This window comes from Talpa europaea, assembly GCF_964194135.1.
Source record: "Talpa europaea genome assembly, chromosome: 4".
NCBI classification, from domain to species: Eukaryota; Metazoa; Chordata; class Mammalia; order Eulipotyphla; family Talpidae; genus Talpa; species Talpa europaea.
Genome location: NC_140070.1, coordinates 145256407 through 145277083, shown reverse-complemented (window position 1 = coordinate 145277083; position 20677 = coordinate 145256407). Strand labels below are relative to the sequence as shown.

Here is a 20677-nt window from a genome sequence, read left to right as displayed (position 1 = left end):
AGACTCAAACTCACAGAAGCAGAGCAGAGAATGGTGGTTGCCAGAGGCAACCTGGCAGCCTGGAAAGGAGACATTGGTCAAGGCTTCCAGAGTTTCAGCTGCACGGTTGAATTAAGTTCCAGAGAGCTAATGTACAGCGTGGTGACTACAGCTAAGCCTACCGCACTGTATCCTTGCAATTTGCTGAGCATTTATCTTAAGTGTTTTTAACACCACACATACACACACAAACAACACCGTGAAAGAAAGTAAATGGTAGCTCTGCGAGGTGAGGCTAGGTCCGTTAGCTTCATGGCGGTGATCATTTTATGATGCGTGTGTATATCAAAACCTCAAGCTGGATGCCTTCAAGCCATTTAATTGTAGACCTCAATGTGGTCGAAAACTGAAGAAACCATCACAGCAGAGCTGTACACTCAACAGCCTAAAGGAAGAAGCCCTTTGAGTAGAGAAACCTGGATCTAGATCTAGGGATAACAAAACCAGAACTGGCAATTATAAATTCTTCATTTTTAATTTAAAATATTTAGAAGGATAATTGACTAAGGCAAAAGCAGCAGTGTACGGGGGGGTTTATCCTGTGCCGAAGGAACATGCATGGCAACAGCAGCAGCAGGGGCACAGAAGAGGACAGAAATGCAAGTTTACTGCTGTGGGTCCTTGTACTAAGTCAAGTGATAGACTGATTAATTAAAGATGTGTAACAAACCCCAGGGCAGACACTAAAATGACACAACAGGAGTCAGAGATAATGAATTAGGCGAGGAGATAAAAACAAAACTATTCCATTCAAAAGAAGTCAGAAGAAAAAGTGGGGTGAAAGTGAGGCAAAGGAACAGGGAACAAGACTGTGGACTTAAGCGCGAGCTTTCAACTAAACATTGCGGACGCGGGGCAGCCAGCGTGTTCTGTAAAGGACCAGGCAGGAAGCGAGTCAGATGTTTTGGTTCACATGTGATTTCAGGCACATGTTCTTTTTCAGATTTTTTTTCAACAAACTAAAAAAAATGTACAAACCATTTGTGGGCTTAGCTTGTGGGCTAATGTTTAACAGTCTCTGACCTAAACACCCTAGTCAAAATGCAGAGATTGTCAAGGGACCATAAATCTAGGAGTCTTTGTATTTTCATTTGGTGACTTGTGGGTATAATGGGAGTTAAGTACATGAGTAGTCATGGGGCAGTCTTCAAAAAAAAAAAGATGATCAAATCATATAAAAAGCAAGATTCAACTATATGCTGTATACAAGGAATATACTTTATATGCAAATACCCCAAAATGTTAAAAGTCAAAGCATAGGGAAAGATCTGCCAGGCAATGCTAATCACAAGAAACCCAGAGCGAGGATGTTAATATCAGACAGACGAGACTGAGAGCAAAGATGACTACGAAGAATAAAGATGGTAATTCCATAATAATGACACGGACAAGCCATGGGAGGATATAACAATACTAAACCTTTATGCACCGAATAACAGAACTGCAGGATACGTGGAACCAGAATGATGAAACTGCAAGCAGAAATAGACAAATCCACAAATATAGTCAGACATTTCAAAATACCTTTCTGAGTGACAGAGCAAGTAAAGAGAAAACAAAGTTATAGATTACGACCAACAACTTGACCTAATTCACAATCAAGGAAAACTCCACCAGCAGAGCAGACTATACATCGTTTTCAAGGGCACATGGAATAGTTACCAAAAAGACGATCTTCTAGGCTATAAAGCAAGTTTCAATAAACCTAAAATAATTTCCGTGCATGCTCTATTCTCTGTCCTGTCCTGCCTCTCCTTGGCCAGCAGGAAGGCTTGGGAGGCGGGAGTTGATAAGGGAGTGGTCAGGCTGCCTCGGGACTCCACCACCAGGACCAGAAAAACCAGCCCATTCCGGAAAGGCAGAAACCAGCCAGGACATGTTTCTGTGCCAAAGGCCAGCGACAGAGAACAGATATTCCAGTAGATAACTGGTGCAAACGGGTGCCCCAAGTTAGAAAGCCAGCGAAAAGAGTATAAAGGAGAGCCCCAAAATCCTTCTTTCTGCACAGACCTCTCCCGTCTTGCCCTTGCTACATTGTAGGGTATTTTAATTAAATCTGCTTTTTCTGTTCTCATTTCCACTCTGTCTCTGATGAATTCCTCCACCCTGCACCTCTGGCCTCACCTCAATATTTCTCCCCTGTACATGTCCACGGCAGAATCAACAGAAGTGAACAACAGAAAGATATTGCCGGACAACCCCTGTGGTTTTGGAAACCTCTATGAGAAAGCACAGGAGGAAATCTTCATGCCCTTGGGTTAGGCAAAAACTTTCTCCACAACTACAACGAAAAGCACAATGTATTGAAAAAATGGTAAATTTTATTTCATTAAAATTAGGAACTTCTCCACTTTGAAAGACAACATTAAGAGATTGAAAAGACAGGGAAAATATTTGCAGGTCACATATCTGACAAAGGATTTATATTCTGATTACAGAGTAGTCTGAAAACTCAATACAAAAATGGGTGAGAAAATTTGAAAAGACTCTTCACCAAAGATGTGTGAACGGCGAACAAGCACATGGGAGATGCTGGAGATCATTAGGGAGTTAACGCCACCAGCGGGCCCCACTCAACACCTACTCAGATTTAAAAGACTGACCCTCCGGTGGCGGGTGGCAGGGGCAGGTGAGGGCTGCGCTGCTGCAGGTGGGGACGCAAAATGGTGAAACCCACCTTTGAGGGTTTAGCAGAGTCGTAGGAAGTGAAACCATCTCGGTCACACGACCCAGCCAGCCCACTCCCTGGCGTTCACCCAAGAGAAATAAAAATGTACGTCTGAGGACTTTTAAGCTCACGTTTCTAGCAGCTTTACTTAAGACAGTCAAAACACCTGAAACCCCCCCGAGGCTGAGCAGGTGACGGGAGCGAGCTGACGCTGGTGACCCGCATTGCGAAGCATCGCTCAGCAATAAGATGAGACCAGTGGCCGAGACGGAGCTGCGACGAATCACCCTCACAACAATTACGTTGAACGAGGTCGAGGAAACGCTCGATACACCGTCTGCAGCTCCACTGACAGGAAAGTGTAGAAAGTGAAAACTGATCTACAGAAGGCAGGTCAGTGGCTTCCTAGGGTGTGGGGTGGAGCAAAAGCTGGGCAGCAGATCAAGAAAGTCCATGAAAACTGGGGCTTGGGGGGCCTGGTCACCTCGTCCGCGACAGCACTTTCTAGGGGGCGTGCCTGTGTGAAAACGTGTCACAGGGGAAGGCCCTGAGGCTCTGGGCCCCAGCAAGCCCTGGTGGTGGGTCCAAAGGGGGACCCCCACCATATCACGTAGAAATGAGAATGAAAGGTTCTTGCCAACTTTTAAATATGTAGCTGAGCCTAGAAACGAGGGGCAGGGCTGGGGGGGGGGGTCCCGCCACGGCTGCTGTGTCACACGTGTCCCTTTCAAGATCAGGTGATAAAAACTCAGTGGCTTCTGTCTGGGGTGCTCTGTGGGGCTGGCGCCCGCCTTCCCCCTCCCTTCCCGCCCTCCTCTCCACCCCAAACCCTCACCCCCATCACCAGCTGGGGCGGCCCACGTCCTGGGGCCTGTGGCAACAGGAGGCCACGTGGTGGGACACGGAGCTGTTGATGACAGCCACGCGAGCCTGAGCTCGGAGTCCGGTCTCTAGGGGACGGCGGCCTCTTGACCCCAGAACGGACCCGGCCAGTGAAGCCTCGCCTGCCTTCCTGAATACCCCCCCACTGTGCTGACTTTGGGGTGTGTTGCCACAAGCAGCAGATAGATAAGCGTGCGGTAATGACGTCCGAACACGCGGGTCTCGGATAAAGGCTTCTCCGGGGAAGGGGCCTGTTTCGTACTATGACACATTCCTGCAAACACGGGACACGGCGCGAGCATTTGTGCAGTCTGGTGTTCCAAGTGGGCACAGAGGCCGCAATTACCCGCAATTTACAACATTTCCTTTGTTATTTAAAACATGCTACAAATTAAAAATAAGCCTTTTAAAATAGAAGATGGCGGGGCAGCGCTCCCCCTCCAAGGCTCCGAGACCCCGAGCTAATTGCAGCCGGAGGAAAGTCATTACCTTAATAGCTAAACAATTGGCGCCCAAGAGGAGCCCTCCGTGAAGGTTCCCGCTGCGGGTGAAATCAGATGTTTAAGCACCAAACCTCGGACACATTCAAAACACAGCCACAGAAACTTAACCAAGAACCCCCGACAAAGACTCCGTGGTGACGAGCGGGAGAGGGAGCCGCCGTCTGATGCTGCCTGTGGAGCTATTTCCAGCAGCGATGCTCTGGACACGCATGATCACGCCCTCCCTGCGTTAACTAAGGTGGACATTATGTGGTTGTTGCCATAGTAGCCGCTGCTTTAATGGTATTTAACAAGAGAACAGAAATCCTGGGGAAAATTGCTTCAGTTTAGCTCTCTGGGTTACAAGAAGCGACACTGTGAGCCGAGCGGGGCCCCGAGAAGGTGCCCCTCCCCGCGCCCACGGGGCTGGAAGTGCATGTTCTCAAGTGTCCGGCAGCTGCCCTGCCCACTAGGATGGGGGCAGGAGGCTTTGTGGATCTCTGAGAAGAGCCTGCAGGACCTGTGGTAGGTGCGGGCTGGGAGCCCCCGTCTGTGACCGGACCAGCACCCCTCTCCCTGCTGCTCCCCTGGCCCGGGCTGCCACGCGGCTTCTCGGGAGTGACGGCTACAGAAGCCGGCCTGGGCGTCGCTTCCCTGCTTTATTGACAGGGCTGCCATTTTAAAGCCACGATCTAGATGGTAAGAAAAGTAACTGAGATCTCTCAGGCAGTGTGCCCGCACACCCTCGTCTCCTCAGGCAGTATGCCCGCGCACCCTCGTCTCCTCAGGCAGTGTGCCCGCGCACCCTCGTCTCCTCAGGCAGTGTGCCCGCGCACCCTCATCTCCTCAGGCAGTGTGCCCGCGCACCCTCGTCTCCTCAGGCAGTGTGCCCGCGCACCCTCGTCTCCTCAGGCAGTGTGCCCGCGCACCCTCGTCTCCTCAGGCAGTGTGCCCGCGCACCCTCGTCAACTCAGGCAGTGTGCCCACACACCCTCGTCTCCTCAGGCAGTGTGCCCTCACACCCTCGTCTCCTCAGGCAGTGTGCCCACACATCCTCGTCTCCTCAGGCAGTGTGCCCGCGCACCCTCGTCAACTCAGGCAGTGTGCCCACACATCCTCGTCTCCTCAGGCAGTGTGCCCGCGCACCCTCATCTCCTCAGGCAGTGTGCCCACACATCCTCGTCTCCTCAGGCAGTGTGCCCGCGCACCCCCGTCTCCTCAGGCAGTGTGCCCGCACACCCTCGTCTCCTCAGGCAGTGTGCCCACACATCCTCGTCTCCTCAGGCAGTGTGCCCGCGCACCCTTGTCTCCTCAGGCAGTGTGCCCGCGCACCCTCGTCTCCTCAGGCAGTGTGCCCACACATCCTCGTCTCCTCAGGCAGTGTGCCCGCGCACCCTCATCTCCTCAGGCAGTGTGCCCGCGCACCCTCGTCTCCTCAGGCAGTGTGCCCACACATCCTCGTCTCCTCAGGCAGTGTGCCCGCGCACCCTCGTCTCCTCAGGCAGTGTGCCCGCGCACCCTCGTCTCCTCAGGCAGTGTGCCCGCGCACCCTCGTCTCCTCCTAACCCTTTGGCTGGGCCTCGGTGTCAAGGGCCGTGAGGGTCCCGTGGGAGCCAGGCCACCAGCAGGCGCATCTGAGGTTCAGGATCCTTCCATCTTTCTTTCCTTCACTCACTCACACACTGGGTGGCACGTCAACCCCCTTTCTGTTCCGGGTCCTCCTGAGACCCTTGGCCTGGCTCACATTTGCTTAGTCCTCGCCCTCAGCAGGGACCGCACAGCTGAGGGATTCACTCTGTCGCTGACCCCCAGTCCTCTCCCTAGAATGTTTTCAGCCCACAGCCCTCGGAAGCTGCAGCTCTCCCGGCCCTTCCCTGCCGGCTCCTCAGCCATCCCCTCACACGCCCCTTCCAGATCTGCCTTCTCCTTGCCGGCTCGGGAGGCCTGCCTGCAGTGCCCAGCGCTGCCCTCACCCCCACTGCAAGCAAACTCTTAGATCTGAAGCCGCGCTCCAGCTCAGGGATGCCCGTCCGTGCGCGGCTCCCCCCCGGCCAACGCCCTCACGCCGGGCCTGCAGAGAAAGGCTGCCGTCAGCCCACCGCCCAGAAACGGCCTCCTGGATGGCTGCTTTAGGCCTCAAGAAATAGGATCACAGTAGCGAACAGTTGAGAAATCAACAAGCACAGCTGATCCGTGGGCTTTGCTCTGACTGTCAAAACACCGAACCTCCGGCTCCGGGCCCTGGTCAGCTTTGCTGGTTTAAGCTTAATGAGCGAGGCCTGCGCGAGGGACGACGGTGGGCAGCTGCTCCCCGCCCCGCACGGCACTGAAGGCCTCACGCCCGGGGTGACCTCGCCTGTTCCTCTCAGGGACCCAGCGCAGGCCCACGGGGAGCAGCCGAGCCAAGTGGTGCCGCGGCGGCCAGCTCCCGCCAAGCGCCCGCTGGGCTCACTCGCCACGCGGCGGCCCCCGCGCCCCCCGGAGCCTGGCTTACCTGCACAGGGGCTGGCCGCGAAGCCCACCCTCTTCCGCGCTCTGTCGAAGACCACGTAGAAGCCCTCCATCACCGTGGCGCCGATCACCAGCGCGTTGGCCGAGGGCGAGATGCCGAAGCGGTAGCACTCGTAGCTCAGGCTGGCCACCGTCACGGGCTGGATGTAGAGCTGGGCAGGACGAGGGGCACGCAACAGGGGAAAGCATCAGGGGCGCGGCAGGGCCAGGCCGTCGCCGGGGCGTGGAGGCCTCCCGGGCGAGGAGGGAGCTCCAGGGAAACGGGGAGGAGGCCCCGGCCCGGCCTCCCCCGACCCCCGCCCCGGAGGTCACACAAGGGGCACTGCACACAGGCCCACCCTCACGGGGGCTGCCCATCCCCAGCCCGCGGTTATGTACAGGCTCAGCGCCAGAGCGCCGGGCAGGGGCCGTGCCGAGCCCCCGACTCCCGCCTCCGGCTCGCAGAGGGGCTTCTCCGGGCTCTGCAGCTCCAGCCCCATCGAGGGGCCGCGGGTCCCCACATGCACGGATGGCCATGGGGCCGAAGGTGGTAGCATCGCTGGCTTCTTTCTTCCAAAATGATTCCTCCTCCCGGTCTCCAGTCCCACCCCGTTATTCCACTCCCCGAGTCACAACAGAGTCGCCCGGTCACGTGCCCCCAGGTGCTGTGGCCCCACGGTGCCCTCGCCAGGGCAGGGGGATGATCATGCTTCTTGACTCATGCTTCTTCGAGGAAGAAGCAGATGTGGGTGCTGGAGGAGAGCAAGGGCGGCAGGGTAAACCGCACCCTGGGGAGAGACGCGCCAGGAGCAGACTGGAAACTGCCGAGCGGCTTAGGGGAGGCACAAAGGGCCATTCTGCCGGGGGAGCTGCACAAAGGGGGGTTGTCTGAGCCAGTCCTGAGGGCGGGAGACCGTGGATTCGCAGACGAGTGGGGGAGAGGGAGCCTGAGGGGGCAAAGGTCAGGAGATGGGGGGCAAGCGTGACGTGACCCACGCGGGCAGGGTCGAGGGCGGGCGGGAAAGAGGCCAGAGACCCAGAAAGGGCCCAGCCAGGCCGTCATCAAAAGTCACACCAGCAAGTGGCCATTGGTGGCGCAACGTGGGGGCGCAGCTGAGCGCTGCGGCGTCGGGGGATTCATCTGCGATAATTTCACAGGAAGCGAGCGGGTCTTGGAGTGCGTGGAGACGCGAGTCAGCGCCGGGGAGTCAACGGTGCCTCCCTCCATCCAGGCGCCAGGTCGGGGGCCAGGCCACCCGCTGTCACCCCGGACCCAGCCAAGGCCCCTGACCAGACCGGGGGCCAGCTCAGGGGCCGGGCCACCTGCCCAGACTGCAGGCGGCAGCACTCGCTCGGTGGCGGCCACAGCCCTGGGCGTGCGCTGGGAGAGTCAGGGTGACGGCCAGACCCCTGTCATGCCTTGTGCTGGAGTGCTGGGCTTGAGGATTCCCCGTCACATGGACAAGCACGGGCCCGGCCCATACCTGAGGCAGGATGGTGATGCGGAAGGACCTGCTGGAGTTCTCGTCCCGCAGGTAGATGGAGATCTTAGGGAAGTAGGACCACGGGGTTTCAGAATTCGTCCAGCATGCCAGCTGGGACCCCATCCAGAAACCATCCGAGAATTCTGGAATCTGGACAAAATAAGAGCAGGGGAGAAACGATCACTAGTCTGGTGCGTCAACAGGAAGCAGCTCCTGGCGCTGGTCGCAGATGCGCACAGGGATAAACAAGGCCTAATGTGACGGCACAGCGGAGACACCAGGCCTCTGGCAGCATCGCCACGAAGACGAGGTACAAGCATCCAGGCGACCGGGCAGGTGGCGCCCGCGTCGTGTCGGGGACCGAGGGCCCTGCTGCTGTAATTACCTGCGTCCTCCGGCCACATCATCCCCCACACCTGACAGAGGGAAGCCACAGCACGGAGAGGGCAAGTAACTTGCCGAAGGCCACCGGCAGGGGCCAACGCCTCTGGAGAAGGGAGAACGGGTGCCCAGTGGTTGCTTGCTCTCGGGCATCAGCTCTCCTCCAGTCCCCCGAGGCCAGCTAGTTTCCTCCTGGTGCAGCGCATGGGGGCGCTTTCAGCTCTTCCGAACATCCCCTCCTCTGCCCTGTCCCCGCGCAGATGCCGCCTCATCCGGGAAGCCCTCCCTGACTCCCCAGGCGATGCTGGCAGCCACTGCGCCTCCCTCGTCCTTGGCCTCTGTCCTTGCAGCAGCTGTGATTTTACATTTAGGGGTGAGACCGATTAACGTCTGGCTTTCTGGAGGGTCCCCTAAAGACAGATCTGCCGCTGCGTCTCCCTTGTAGTCTGAACACCCGGCCTGCAGGGGACTGGGGAGCTGCCTGTGGGGAAAGTTAAGGCCCAAGAGCACAGGACATCCATCTGGGCCTCTCATCAGGGAGCGGCTGGGCAGTGCCACCTGCGCACGCCCATGAGCGCTGGCTCCGGAGGGTAATTGCAATTAGAGGAGCTGGTGGTGGGGGGAGCTGGGGCACGTGGTGGGGGAGGGGAGGGGGCGTGTGGTGGGGGAGGGGAGCAGGGGCAGTTGGGGTCAGGGGAGTGGGGGCCCGTGGTGGGGGGAGTGGGGGCAACGGTGGGCTGGGGAGTGGGGGCGGGGGGGAGGGGAGTGGGGGCACGTGGTGGGGGGAGTGGGGGCAACGGTGGGCTGGGGAGTGGGGGCAGTGTTGGGGGAGGGGAGTGGGGGCACTCGGGAAGGGGCCAGGAGGGCGTGAGTGGAGACGGCTGGGAGGGAACCAGGCGCCACTGTGGCTCCACCAGAGCGCACTGCTCCAGCCCTGGGCCCCGGGCACTGGGCGTGACTACGGTGTCCAGTGGCTTCTCAGGGTCCTCAGTCCCTAGCCTAAGGGGGGACAGGGCTGGACGAGCCCCGCGAGGCACTGCTGGTGGTGGGAAGTCGTGACGTAGGGGAGAGCGGGCTCCCTCGAAGTGAGGGGCTGGGGAGCTGCCCCGAGAGAGGGGCAGCAAAGGGACCCCACGGAGAGATCCGGGATGGGAGGAAATGCAGGGACGAGGGGTGACGGCAGCCAGGGCACGGGGAGACAGGCCAGCGGGGGTGCTGTGAGGTCAGATGGGTCAGTGACACGGGTGAGGCCACCCTGCGGGCCCGCGGCGCCCCTGCCAGACAGACGCGGGCGGGCAGAGCCGGGTGCTGCCTGTCCATGTGGGGCTCCACCAGATGGTCATGACGCTGCTCTCTGCCCGCTTTGGCCTTTGATCGCAGCTCAGTTGACCTGAAGTTTGTGCCGCGGGAGGACCGCTGGGCAGGATGGCCGTGCAGGCAGCAGCGGCTCTGCGGGGCTGCAGGGGTGTGCGGGGCCAGGCCTGCTGCCCGATGGCCCAGAGCTGCAGCCTTGCGCTGGCCCAGCCCCGGTGGGAGGGGGTCGTCTTCCTCCAAGACAGCTCCCCAAAGTCTGGCAGGTCTTGGGGGCTAAACTACACGGCCTGGGGGATAGTTTCCACCCCAAAGGTCGTCTCTGGGGCGTCCCCCGCCCTCGTCCTCCAAGCCGTGCTGACCACTCGCAGCTGCGACAGCCACGGAGGCCCACACCCACGCTCCCCAGTTACTTCATCTGTGGCCCTGGGGTCCCTGGGATGGAGCTTTTCCCAAGCCCAAACCACCTCAGCGCTGGAAGCCGGAGCTGGGTCTCGGAGCTCATTCGGTGAGAACAGAATCTGGGTGATCTACTGCGCAGACCCCAGTGACCTCAAAGTAACATAGCAGGGCATCGCCACGCCCAAGGTCCTTTATGTTTTCTCCTGAATAAACAAATACACAAAAACCCCAGAAAAGCGGCTCCGCCTGCTTCTGGGTTTCAGAGAGAGAAGCCCTGGGTCTGAGCCGCAGGGCCACAGCCAGGGGGGCCCGGCAGCACCTGCAACACCCCCCCCCCCACAGGCGCACTTCAAAACCCGGACCTTACAGGCCTTTCATTCCAGCCCCAACAACCCACGCCAGGAGACGCAGCCCCAGCCTCTTGGGGGCTCCCCGAAGCCAGCCCTCTCCTTGAGCAGAGGAAACCGAGCCAGACTCGGCTGGTCACCTGCCAGCAAGGAGACACACCCCTCCATGGTGACACACCGAAGCCGCCCCCGCAGGCCCCCCCTGCCCCAGACAAGCAGCCGTCCCGGTCCCTCCCCCACCTCACCCCGTGCAGGTGCGGAATCGGGATAATTTTAGACGAGCAAACAGATGCCGTCATCCTGTCCCCGCCGCCTGGTGCTTTCTCACCAGGTCAGCCCCTCCCAGCACATCCTGGTGCGGTGGCCTCCGCGGCGCTCACACCCGCACCCCGCTGCAGGCACAGGGAGGAGGCCCAGGCCAAGGTCGTGCAGCCCCAGGGCCAGCCCGGGGCCATCGGAGCCCCCAGACAGGCCCAGGCCTGGACAGCCAGAGCGCAGGAGACTGTCCCGGGGTCGCTCCCGCAGGGCCTGCTGGGGGCTCGCTAGTGAAGAGAGTCAGCCGCTTCGCACGTTGGACCCGCAGCAGCGTCCACAGTTCAGACACGGGAAACCTCCCCAGCGGCTCAGCAGCCGCTGGCAGGGCTCCTGGGCCCTGGCCTGGGGGCAGCTCCTCGGCCAGCGCCCTGGAGACCTGATTCAGACGCGGCTCGGCCGCCCTGCCAGTTCCTCCCCTCGCCTGCAGCTGCCCTGCAGACCGTGCAAGTTCGTCTTCACGACCACCTCCCAGGGTCTGCGTCCTTGCAACGGAGCAGCTGCCCTGCGCTTTCCCGGCAGCGTCTCTGAACCTGCCGTCCGGTGTGGCAGGGGGAGCCTCAGCCCCCAGCTGTGGTCCCCACAGTTGCCCTGAACTAACCAGAAAGTTGGGGTGATGCCGGGAACGCCATCTGCATGTTGTCCGAGCCCACGCGGTCACTGTGTTGAGTGCGAGTGGAAATGGTCATCCTGGGGGCCAGCTGGCCTCATGTCCCGGGCCCGCCCCCGGTCACAGAAGGAGAAGGCCCAGCACCGCGGGATGAAGGCCCCAGGAGTGCCATTTTGGGTTTATTTGTTTTGGAAGCTACAGATCCCGGGTTTGCGACTCACTTCAATATAGTACTTTATTACCAAGCAGGTGTTTTTTCTTAGATTAAAATGAGTGCCGTGGCGGCTACATTCTGTTACTCGAAATACTACAACGAGTTGGCCACTTAGATCCACGATCTCTCCAGCGAAAGAGAGGAATGATTTGCTGGTTAACATCAAAGAACTTGGCGATAGTTTAAAAATCCAACGCATCCTCCTCCTCAGCAGAGACTCAGAACACCTGGCAGCAGTTCCCGCCCCGACGCCCAGCCCGCGCCCCTTAGCCCCACCTGTGCTCAGGACCCCCGGCCTGCACCCCTGACCCCCAGCCTGCACTCCCTGACGGCGCCCGGCCCTCGGCCCCCCAGCACTCACCAGCGACGTGCGGGCCACGGCTTCCACCACCGCGTCAAACACCTTCTGGGGCAGGCGCAGCAGCGTGGTGCCGCTGTCCACGATGGCCTTGTCCGCGTTGTACTGGGGGCGGGGAGGAGGGCATGAGACTGGGTACCATGGCAGTGCTGCAGCCAACCCCCCCACTGCCACGTCGGCCCAGCCCCCCGGCCCGTTCCGGTCACAGTCCAGGAGCTGGAGGGAAGGGGCACGGGGCCGCGGTCCTCAGGCCTTGGGGCAAAGCTCCCCCTTCCTCAGAGGTGCCCGATCCCCTGTCTGGGAGCCCGGGTGTGGGAGGGACGGGCCACAGGACCTCAAGAAGGAGGGGGGTTCGCAGCAGAAATGCTATTTGCATTTAGACTGACCCAGGGCCTGGAGGAGAACCTCTCTCCTTCACACACACACGTGCACACTTACATGCACCACACCACACACACCAGATACACACACGGTGCACTCACCCCCCACATATCACATGCACACACCCCATACGCCGCACACACACCCCCACTCATGCACACACACGTGCACGACGTGTGCTGTGTCTGTGGCTGACACCTCACGTGGGATCTGCACCGGGCTCTCTAGTGGCAGCTCAGGGCCTTCGGGGCCCACAGGTCTGCGGACGTGGGAACGGCGCATGGCAAGGGAAGGACCAAGGCTTCCTCCGCCTTAGGCTGGTCTCCCTGAGGCCTCCGTGCACGCGAGGCTCAGTGGGCTGTGGGGGCTACGTGCGAGGAGGCGATGGGCGGTGGGAGACGCTGCTTTGCATCACCCGTGCCGGGAATGTTGGAGGAAAGGCCCCTCCGGCGCGCACAGTCCCGGCCGCAACCCGGGAGGGGGCGCCCGACCGGCCGTCCGGACAGCTCAGCTGTTCTTCGAGTGAGAACAGTGTACTTGGGGGGGGGGGTTTGCTGTGAATGGAGGAGAAAGCTGATGGGTTATTTTGGGTCTCATTTTGCTTATTTTTAGTCCCTGCTTATTTCAGCAGGGTCCAGGGCCCAGGAGGCGGAGCCGGGCACTGGGAGGTGTTCTCTTCACACCTGTCTTATGCTAATCCCCCGTGAAGCCAGGAGGGAGCTCGCAGATTCCCTTGGAGGGGAGCTCGTGATCACACTGTCTTAAGGGATGAGGCTTTGTTTTATCTCACGATGTCATCGCCTCCTGACTTCATCTTCAGGCCCGGCTAATACTGAGCTGACTCAGGCACACACAGAGGGGCCAGCCCACGGCGCAGCGTCAATACCTCTCTGCAGTCGAGATTAAGGGTCTGGCCTCCGATCTCCAGCTTCAGAATTTCTATCTGATAGTACCACTCCTCCTTAATGGGGGTGTACCAGATGTCTCCCTTGTACAGGCTCCGCTCAATTCCGCCCAGGACCTGGGAAGAGAAGCATCTACAGGTTGTAAGACAAAGACGACACAGGCGTCCAGCAAATCACCCCAGAGGCCTGCACGCCTCCAGGGAGCTGTCACCCCAGCCGGTTCTTACGCTTTATAGTCGGGTTACACAACAAACAGAGTCCCTTGGAAACGAAACAGGGACTGCTCGGGGGCGCTGTACCCCGAGGTCAAACCCACCACGGCCCTTCTAGTCAAGAGGTGTGGGTGGGCTCCTTACTAAAAGGAAGTATATACAATCCTCGTTTACAGTATCGAGGTTCTGCCCCCAAATGGAAGAAAATAGTTCGCCGCATGGACCGACGGTGATCTAGTCCTGCGGAAGACAGAGGGGGTGGCATGGAGAGCAGAACAAAAAGGGCTTCCCTGTGCAAACTAACTTCATTCTGCAAAACCGTCTCCCCCTCCCGCCAGCGCTCGGCCTCCCCGAGGCTCCCTCGCCCTGGAAAACGCAAGAAGGCGTGGCGTGCGGGCGCACTCCGCCGTCAGCAGCGGGGCGCCCTGGGGAGGGGTCCTGCTCGGGCCCTCTCCCCGTCATACACGTGGGTGGAGGCCCCTCTCAGCGACCCGCCGGCTTCAGCACATCCACACGTGCTCACAGCCTTGAGGTCACTGTCAAATGACTTTTTTGGGTGTGTGTGTGCGTGTGTGCATGTATGATAGGGTGAGAGAGAGGACAGGGGTCTCCGTCCCGTCTTCCCACCAGATCTATGACATACAGGGCACCCCCTCAACCTCCCTACCCAGAGTAAGACCCACCCAAAGCCCCTCCAGCTGGTTCTCACTCGCCCGCCCCCACCCCCCAAACACCATTACCTTCTAAAGGAAAATCTTAAAAAGCTTTCATGGAGTTTGGGGGCAGATGAGGCTCTTCTTTTAGATGACAGGGTGATTAGAAAAGATAAAAATAACTAATTTTATCCAGTCTTTTGAAAGGTTCTAGAGACAGAGATGATCCCAATTTCACAACGTCTGTACAGCGCCGTGTCTCATAGCTCCCTCGGGGGCTTAACACATGAGAAAACAGCCCCTCCACTTGTGACGCGTCACCCCTCGAGGACTGAGAGATACCCACAAGACTACCTCCGTTGGTACCGGATCCGGCCACGGGCAAGCCTGCCCCGCACATCTGCATGGAGAACAGGTCGGGGATCCCCGCCTGGGCCACCAGGGAGTCGAAGAAAGTCTCCAGGGAACTTGACGGCTGCAGGGGGGAGAGGACGGCTGTTTCACGGCCCTGAAGCTGAGGAGAGCCCCAGGGCACACACCTCGCACGACACACACGGTACGATTTTCCTGTTAATTTCCTTTCCGTGGCTGAACAATAACCACGCTGGCGATTAGTCCAATAACCGAGAAAGCTCTGGCCGAATTCCCGGCCACTCGGAATCTTTCCGGCCGGAGCGGCTGTCATGACAACAAGGTCGCGTTTCCAGAAGCTGTCAGGATGCCGTCACATCCATCAGCCCAGTGCCTGGTGGGCGCGTGAGGACACGTGGGCGTGGGTGGCCACGCTCCTCGGATTCTGATCTTAGACCTCGGCCGGGCCGGAGAGGGCAGTTTCTCCAGGAACTACCTTTGCAGCTCCAGAAAGTTGTTGTTCATTCCTTAGGCTGCAGGGGCCCCTGACACGCAGGAGAGTGTGACCCCCGAGGAGCATCCCCCTGGCGCCCAGAGCCTGGGGGGCGGCTTAGCTCTGCCTACTGACCTCAGGCAATAGGGAAGGCTCTGCAGGAAGAGCTGCCTGCCCCGCCCCCCCCCCCGCCCCCTTTAAAGCCTCAGAATTCCCACCGCCCAGGGGAGCACACCCCCACGTGGCATCAGGGTGCAGAGAGCGGTCCCCCTTCCCAGGACCCCAAAGGCAGCTGGTCTGTGAACTGGTCGGGCTGGAGCGGACGTGAAGGAAAACAACAGACCTGAATTTTGATTTTGGCTTGGACAGAGAAATTAAAAAGACGGGAGAAATTAGAGTTAGTTACTGAGTGGTTAGTTCTTGTTTTTTTTTTAAAGATTTATTTTTAAGTATTTATGCACACAAGAACTGGAGTGTGACGTCAACTTGACCCCAGAGAACGTCCCCCTGGATGGGAAAGCAGGTCTTCCCTTGCTTTCCCTTGGGGAGCCTCGTGGGCGAGGGTCTGTGTGTCCACTGGGCAGCTGCCCTGCCACTGGCTCCAGCCTCCTCAGGAGCAGCGAGAGGCTGGGGGTGACCTCATGTGGCTCCAGTGCAGGCAAACCTGCCTGGGCACCCCCGGGCTGGCCTCCTGCTCAGGCAGCCCTCGGGGTGGACGTTCCCAGGCTGCCAGCCGCCTGCCCCTTCTGCACACCACGATTGCTCCTTTGTGCAGCTGGAGAGTACAAACATTTGCAGAATTCTGTCTTTCTCCATTCTGTGAAGGTTCTGACACTAATGAGAAAGGATTCCAGAAGTTTCTGTGGCTGGTGACCCCACGGGTAGACTCCCAGCTAGGCTGCAGGTGTCACCTGGGGGTGCTCTGGAGGGAGGGCAGAGCCACAGGGCGCTGCTGGAGCCTGGAGGACCCTCACCCAGACTGGGAGGCTCCAACACAGCCCCCCAGAGCCCATCTTCACGTAGCAGCATGGAGCTAATACATGTGCTTTCTTACACCCCTACCTGCGCAAACACTCCTGACCAGCATCATTGGGTGATTGAGATCCTGTCAGCATTTATGTGACACCAGCAAAGTAAACAAAGACAGGAGACCAAAAACTCATGTCTGAGTAGATGCTGCAGAAGCTTCAAAGAATCATGCCATCACCTGACACTTCAAAAATGTGAGAAATACGACTTCTTAAGGAATATACATTTCCTTGGTGTATTAGGAAATATCATCAGAAATACAAGTGTGTGAACACAGATCTGACCCACCCTTGGGGCTGTCCCTACCATCCCAGGGAGGCCTGGACCCACATCCACCCGCCCCTGCAGCGCCCCGCCCCATCGTTTGGTTCTGAGGCCGGGGGGATGCTCTCACCTTGGCCAAGGTGGCGTAAGCAAGCCCGAGGATCCCATTCCATTTGATCCCAGGCAAGAAGAAATTCTCTGACTCAAAAATCGTGGCGATGTTGACAAGAAAAGAGCTGTTGAGGCCCTTCGGGATGGTGACCACGTCCTCCCCCACCGAGCCGGTCCAGCTGCCCTGCGTGTACTTCACCGTGACGTCGAAGCCCTTGGGGCGGTAGGTGCTGGACCTGGAGCGGGAGAGAAAAGCTGCTGCTGTGTCCGCCTCGGAACCGCCGAGGCCGTCCTGACAGAGCCCACGGCGGGCAGCTCCCCAGAATCCCCGGGCAGGAGCCTGCCGTCAGCATCCCCAGCGGCTGGGACACAGGAGACCCTGTGTGAGCGTACAGCCCCCCAATATTGGGACTGCTCTGTCAGGGCCCCACCGAGAAGCCAGGATGAATATTTCATTATTCCAAAGAACTCGTGGGCAGAGCCACACCCGGGCACCCTGAGTTCCAACAGGAATGTGGGGTTCGTGTGGGGGGGAGAGGAGGCGCTTGGGGCCGCCGGTGGGGACGGGCTCACCCCAGCACACGAACGTGGCTCCTGTCAGTCGGGAAGTGACAAAAAGCGAAGAAAAAATACAACCAAAACTGAAAGGAACGTTGCATTCAGAGGGAAGAAGCCGACAGAGCTGACGAAGCCGCCGTCCCTGCGGCCGCTGGGGCGGCTTTCCACGGCCCGGGAGGGAAGCGCCCAGGGGCTGCCTGAGCCGGCAGGGGCTCGGCCAAACGGGGCCCACCTCGGCTCGAGGGCCCCAACAGGAGGGTCGGCCGGCGAGGAGGCCACGCCAACCTGCCCAGCAGCAGCCTGGAGTTCAGGGCTGCCCCGACATCCAGTGTGACAAAGCCCAAGCCCACCCCCGACACCGAGGGCCTCCCCTCGGGGCACCCCCAACCCCTTGCCCTCCGCCCCAAAGCTGGGTAGTCTCAGACCAAATACAGGGGGTGAAACTGCTGACACGTGACACCATCTACACACTCACACACACAGCCCCCCGAGTGAGTGCAGCGGATGGGTGTGGGGCACAGGAGGAGACCCTGATTTCAGACACAGCACCCAGGCGGCCAGGGAGGGGGGGCAGTGCCGTCCAGGGGCTCAGCAGGGGAGGGGGGATGAACAAGCGGGGGCCCCCAGGCTTCTGCTAGGACTCTGTGAGCCCTCCCCCAAGACAAGCAGCCTTGCTCTCCAGGAAGGACGCCTGGGAAGGCCCTCAGGCCCGGGGGTGTCCAGTCCCACGGTCAGTCACTCTTCCGGTGCCACCCGGATCATGTGGAGGCAGGAACCAAGGAGCAGCCTCGGCAAACATCTGGCATTCAAACCGCGCCCTTCCTAGGAAAACCTCAAATTCTTAACAGCAGAGTCAACTCATGGAGCAGCCTGACGTGAAATGTTCCTGTTGCTCTGCAGGTTCCCCTCACCCCACTTTACAGGCCAGTCTCTGAACAGCAAGACATGATAGACGTCTCTGCTGCAGCGTCACGCCACCAGTGCCGTCTTGTCTGGGGTCAGAGGAAAGTAATCACACATGATATGACCTCTTTCTTTTTATTTTTTTCTTAAAGATTTATTTTTATTTATGTATGCATACAAGAACTGGGGTGCAGGCCAGGGGTGCGGGGGGTGAGAGATTCACCAGAGACAGAGTGGGGAACAGAACAGGCAGATCCACTGAAATCCACTGCTGAGGGGAGCAGCGGGGAGACAGGAGATGTCTGCTGGCCATGTGGGTAGCTCCCTGGCCGGGGATTGAACTCGTGCTGCAGTGGCTGGCAATAGCTTCACAGTGCTGAGGCTTAACCCCTGCGCCACCAGGGAGGTCCAAGCATTGAACATGCTAAAGGTAAGGGCCGCCCTGAGGACGGACACTCAGGACACTCCCCCCACGCAGAAATGCTACTTATTAAGATATTTTAGTGTCGTAAGGAAAACATTAAGGTGAAAGGAAAACATTCAGGCAAGAGCATCTTCCATCCGTCGAGAGCGACTACCTTTGGGTGGGGGCAGTGGGAGACTCATTCCCGTGGCGAGGCCCGTCCCCATTTTCCACGGAGATAACTTCATAATCGGGAAAAAGAAGTTATTTCAGAAATAGTCTGGCACTAATTTTGGAGCAATTGCATTTGTTCTAAGTTCATAATGGAAGGTAAAATAAGAATGTTTAGTTTGGATAATTACTTAATATTGACTCGCCCTTTTCGCTAGTGTAACTATTTACTTTCTAAGTAAACTCAGATCTTAGAGTGAACGTGGCACAGTGAATGTTGGGTGGACATACATCCGGGCAAGGGCAGGTGCAGATGGGAGTGGACGGACCTGGCCGGATGCTGAGGGCCTGCCAGGCATTAACAGGCAAAGCGCAGAGTCAGGGCTGGGAGCGCGGGTGCCTGAGGACCGGCAGGTGCCGTGTCTGAATGCCAGAGCAGCTGCAGGATCTGGCACATGGAGCGGGTGGGCTGCACATATTTTTGTTAAATAGCAGCAAGGGGCCTCCCTGGTGGTGCAAGAGGTTAAGACACAACCTATGAAGCTACCCGCAGCCACTGCAGCACAAGTTCGATCCCCGGCCAGGGAGGTGACCCACATGGTGCGCAGACCTCTCCTGTCTCGCCCGCTGCTCCCCTCAGCAGTGGATTTCAGTCATTCTGCCTGTTCTGCTCCCAGCTCTGTCTCTGGTGAATCCTCTCACCCCCACACCTCTGGCTTGTACCCCAGTTCTTGTATGCATAAATAAATAAATCTTTTTAAAAAAAGAACAGAGAAAAAAGATTTAAATATCCCCAGACACAGACCCAGGCCGCGTCCCTGCCCCTCCTTGGCCCTGCTGCCTTGGGCCCTTGCTTCCGTTCTTTCTCCTCTAAATGCATTTCTCTTCACCCTCTAAATAAAGACTTGCCCCGCTCTGTTAATCTCAGGGTTTGCCTACGAATTCCTTTTTATGACTCCGTGGTGTTTCAGGGGTCACCGGGGTGGAAAACAGCAGCAGCCGCGGGCGTCACGATGAAGCGACACGGGCTCCATCGCCAGCCTCGTGGCCTGAGCCGACCTATTTCCCACATTTGCCTCAGTTTCCACAACTGAAAGGTGGGGTAGCCGAGCACCACGCCCCAGGGTTCCTCCGGACGGTGAAGAGTTAATAGCGTAGACATTCAGAACAGAGCCTCGAGCACAGCGGGCGCCCAGAGACGGCTGCTGCTGTCATTATCTCATCCCTCGCGCCATTATTCAATCTACAACTACTATTAGAAAATGGAAGATTTTTTTTCTAGAAAATGCTCCTATAGCATCAGTCTTCATTGAACACCCGAACCTGTCTCTGGTGAAGTCTGTGGGGTGAAGCGGTCAGGGTGGAGGGGGCCTCCTGGGCCTCCTGGGTCCCGCAGCGCCCACAGTTGGGTCTGCTGTAGCGGGACGGGCCCAAACCAGGCTATTGGGGGTGGCGCAGCCGGCTGTGAGCAGCGAACCACCTTCAATCCTATTTATCAGCCGGTGGGGTCTCCACAGGGCGATGCTCTGGAGGGACCAGGCAGACGTCAGCCGTCCACAGGCAGAGGCCAGCCAGGGCCTGGATGACGGACAAGCCGAGGGCTGGAGGTGCCCGGTGGTGCCGGGGCTCCCCTGCACGTGGTGGGGCCTGTTGCTGCTCAGGTTGCTTGTCCCCAAAGGTGGCAGAGGTGAGACTCCTGAGTGCAGAAAACTGGGAGGAGCTCCGAGTTCTCTGGGGAGTTCGGAGGATTTGGAGGAAGCCACCCCCCCCCATACCCACACTCACACGGGAAACACCCCTCCCCCACTCGGCGCACACAGGTCACAGCAAAGCTTCGAAGCTCCTGGCTGCTGGGCATGGAGGTGGCTGGCCAGGAGCTCTCCCCGGGGGCCGAGGAGGACACGTGCGACGGGCAGCCACGCAGCGAGTCTGACACGGAGCCGGAAGGTCCTAGAGCAGGGTGATGGCACACCCTGCCGCCCTCGCCCTGCTTGGGCTTGGCACTCCTGCCCAGGCCGCGGCAGACCACACCTGGGGCCATGCGATGGTGCCCTTGGCCTCCGCCCTCCCCACCCCCCACACATCAGGCTCCAGCCTGTGGAAATGACCCGCACGGTCACACGTTTCCTGGCGCTATGCAACCTCCTGCTTTTGCTCGATGGAAGCTGGGGTTTATTCCCCAGAGCAGAAGACCCTGATGGGCCCGTCAGGCTGAGCAGACAGGCCGGGGGTACTCAGAAGGGTCTGCAGGTAGCTCAGACCC

General features: G+C 58.7%; 1 protein-coding gene across 2 annotated transcripts in view; it reads right to left on the bottom strand.

The window, feature by feature from the left end:
* Positions 1–20677, bottom strand: part of BACE2 (beta-secretase 2) — a gene marked incomplete at both ends in the record, with an annotated part of 52449 nt that overhangs the window by 5213 nt on the left and 26559 nt on the right. The window contains 6 exons of one of the 2 annotated variants that reach the window (XM_084231941.1): positions 6566–6734; positions 8046–8195; positions 11984–12085; positions 13248–13382; positions 14478–14606; positions 16399–16615. In XM_084231941.1, coding sequence (XP_084088067.1) covers positions 6566–6734; positions 8046–8195; positions 11984–12085; positions 13248–13382; positions 14478–14606; positions 16399–16615 — 902 coding nt within the window. The remainder of the gene's footprint in view (positions 1–6565; positions 6735–8045; positions 8196–11983; positions 12086–13247; positions 13383–14477; positions 14607–16398; positions 16616–20677) is intronic. The other variant, XM_084231942.1, reaches the window with a different exon arrangement.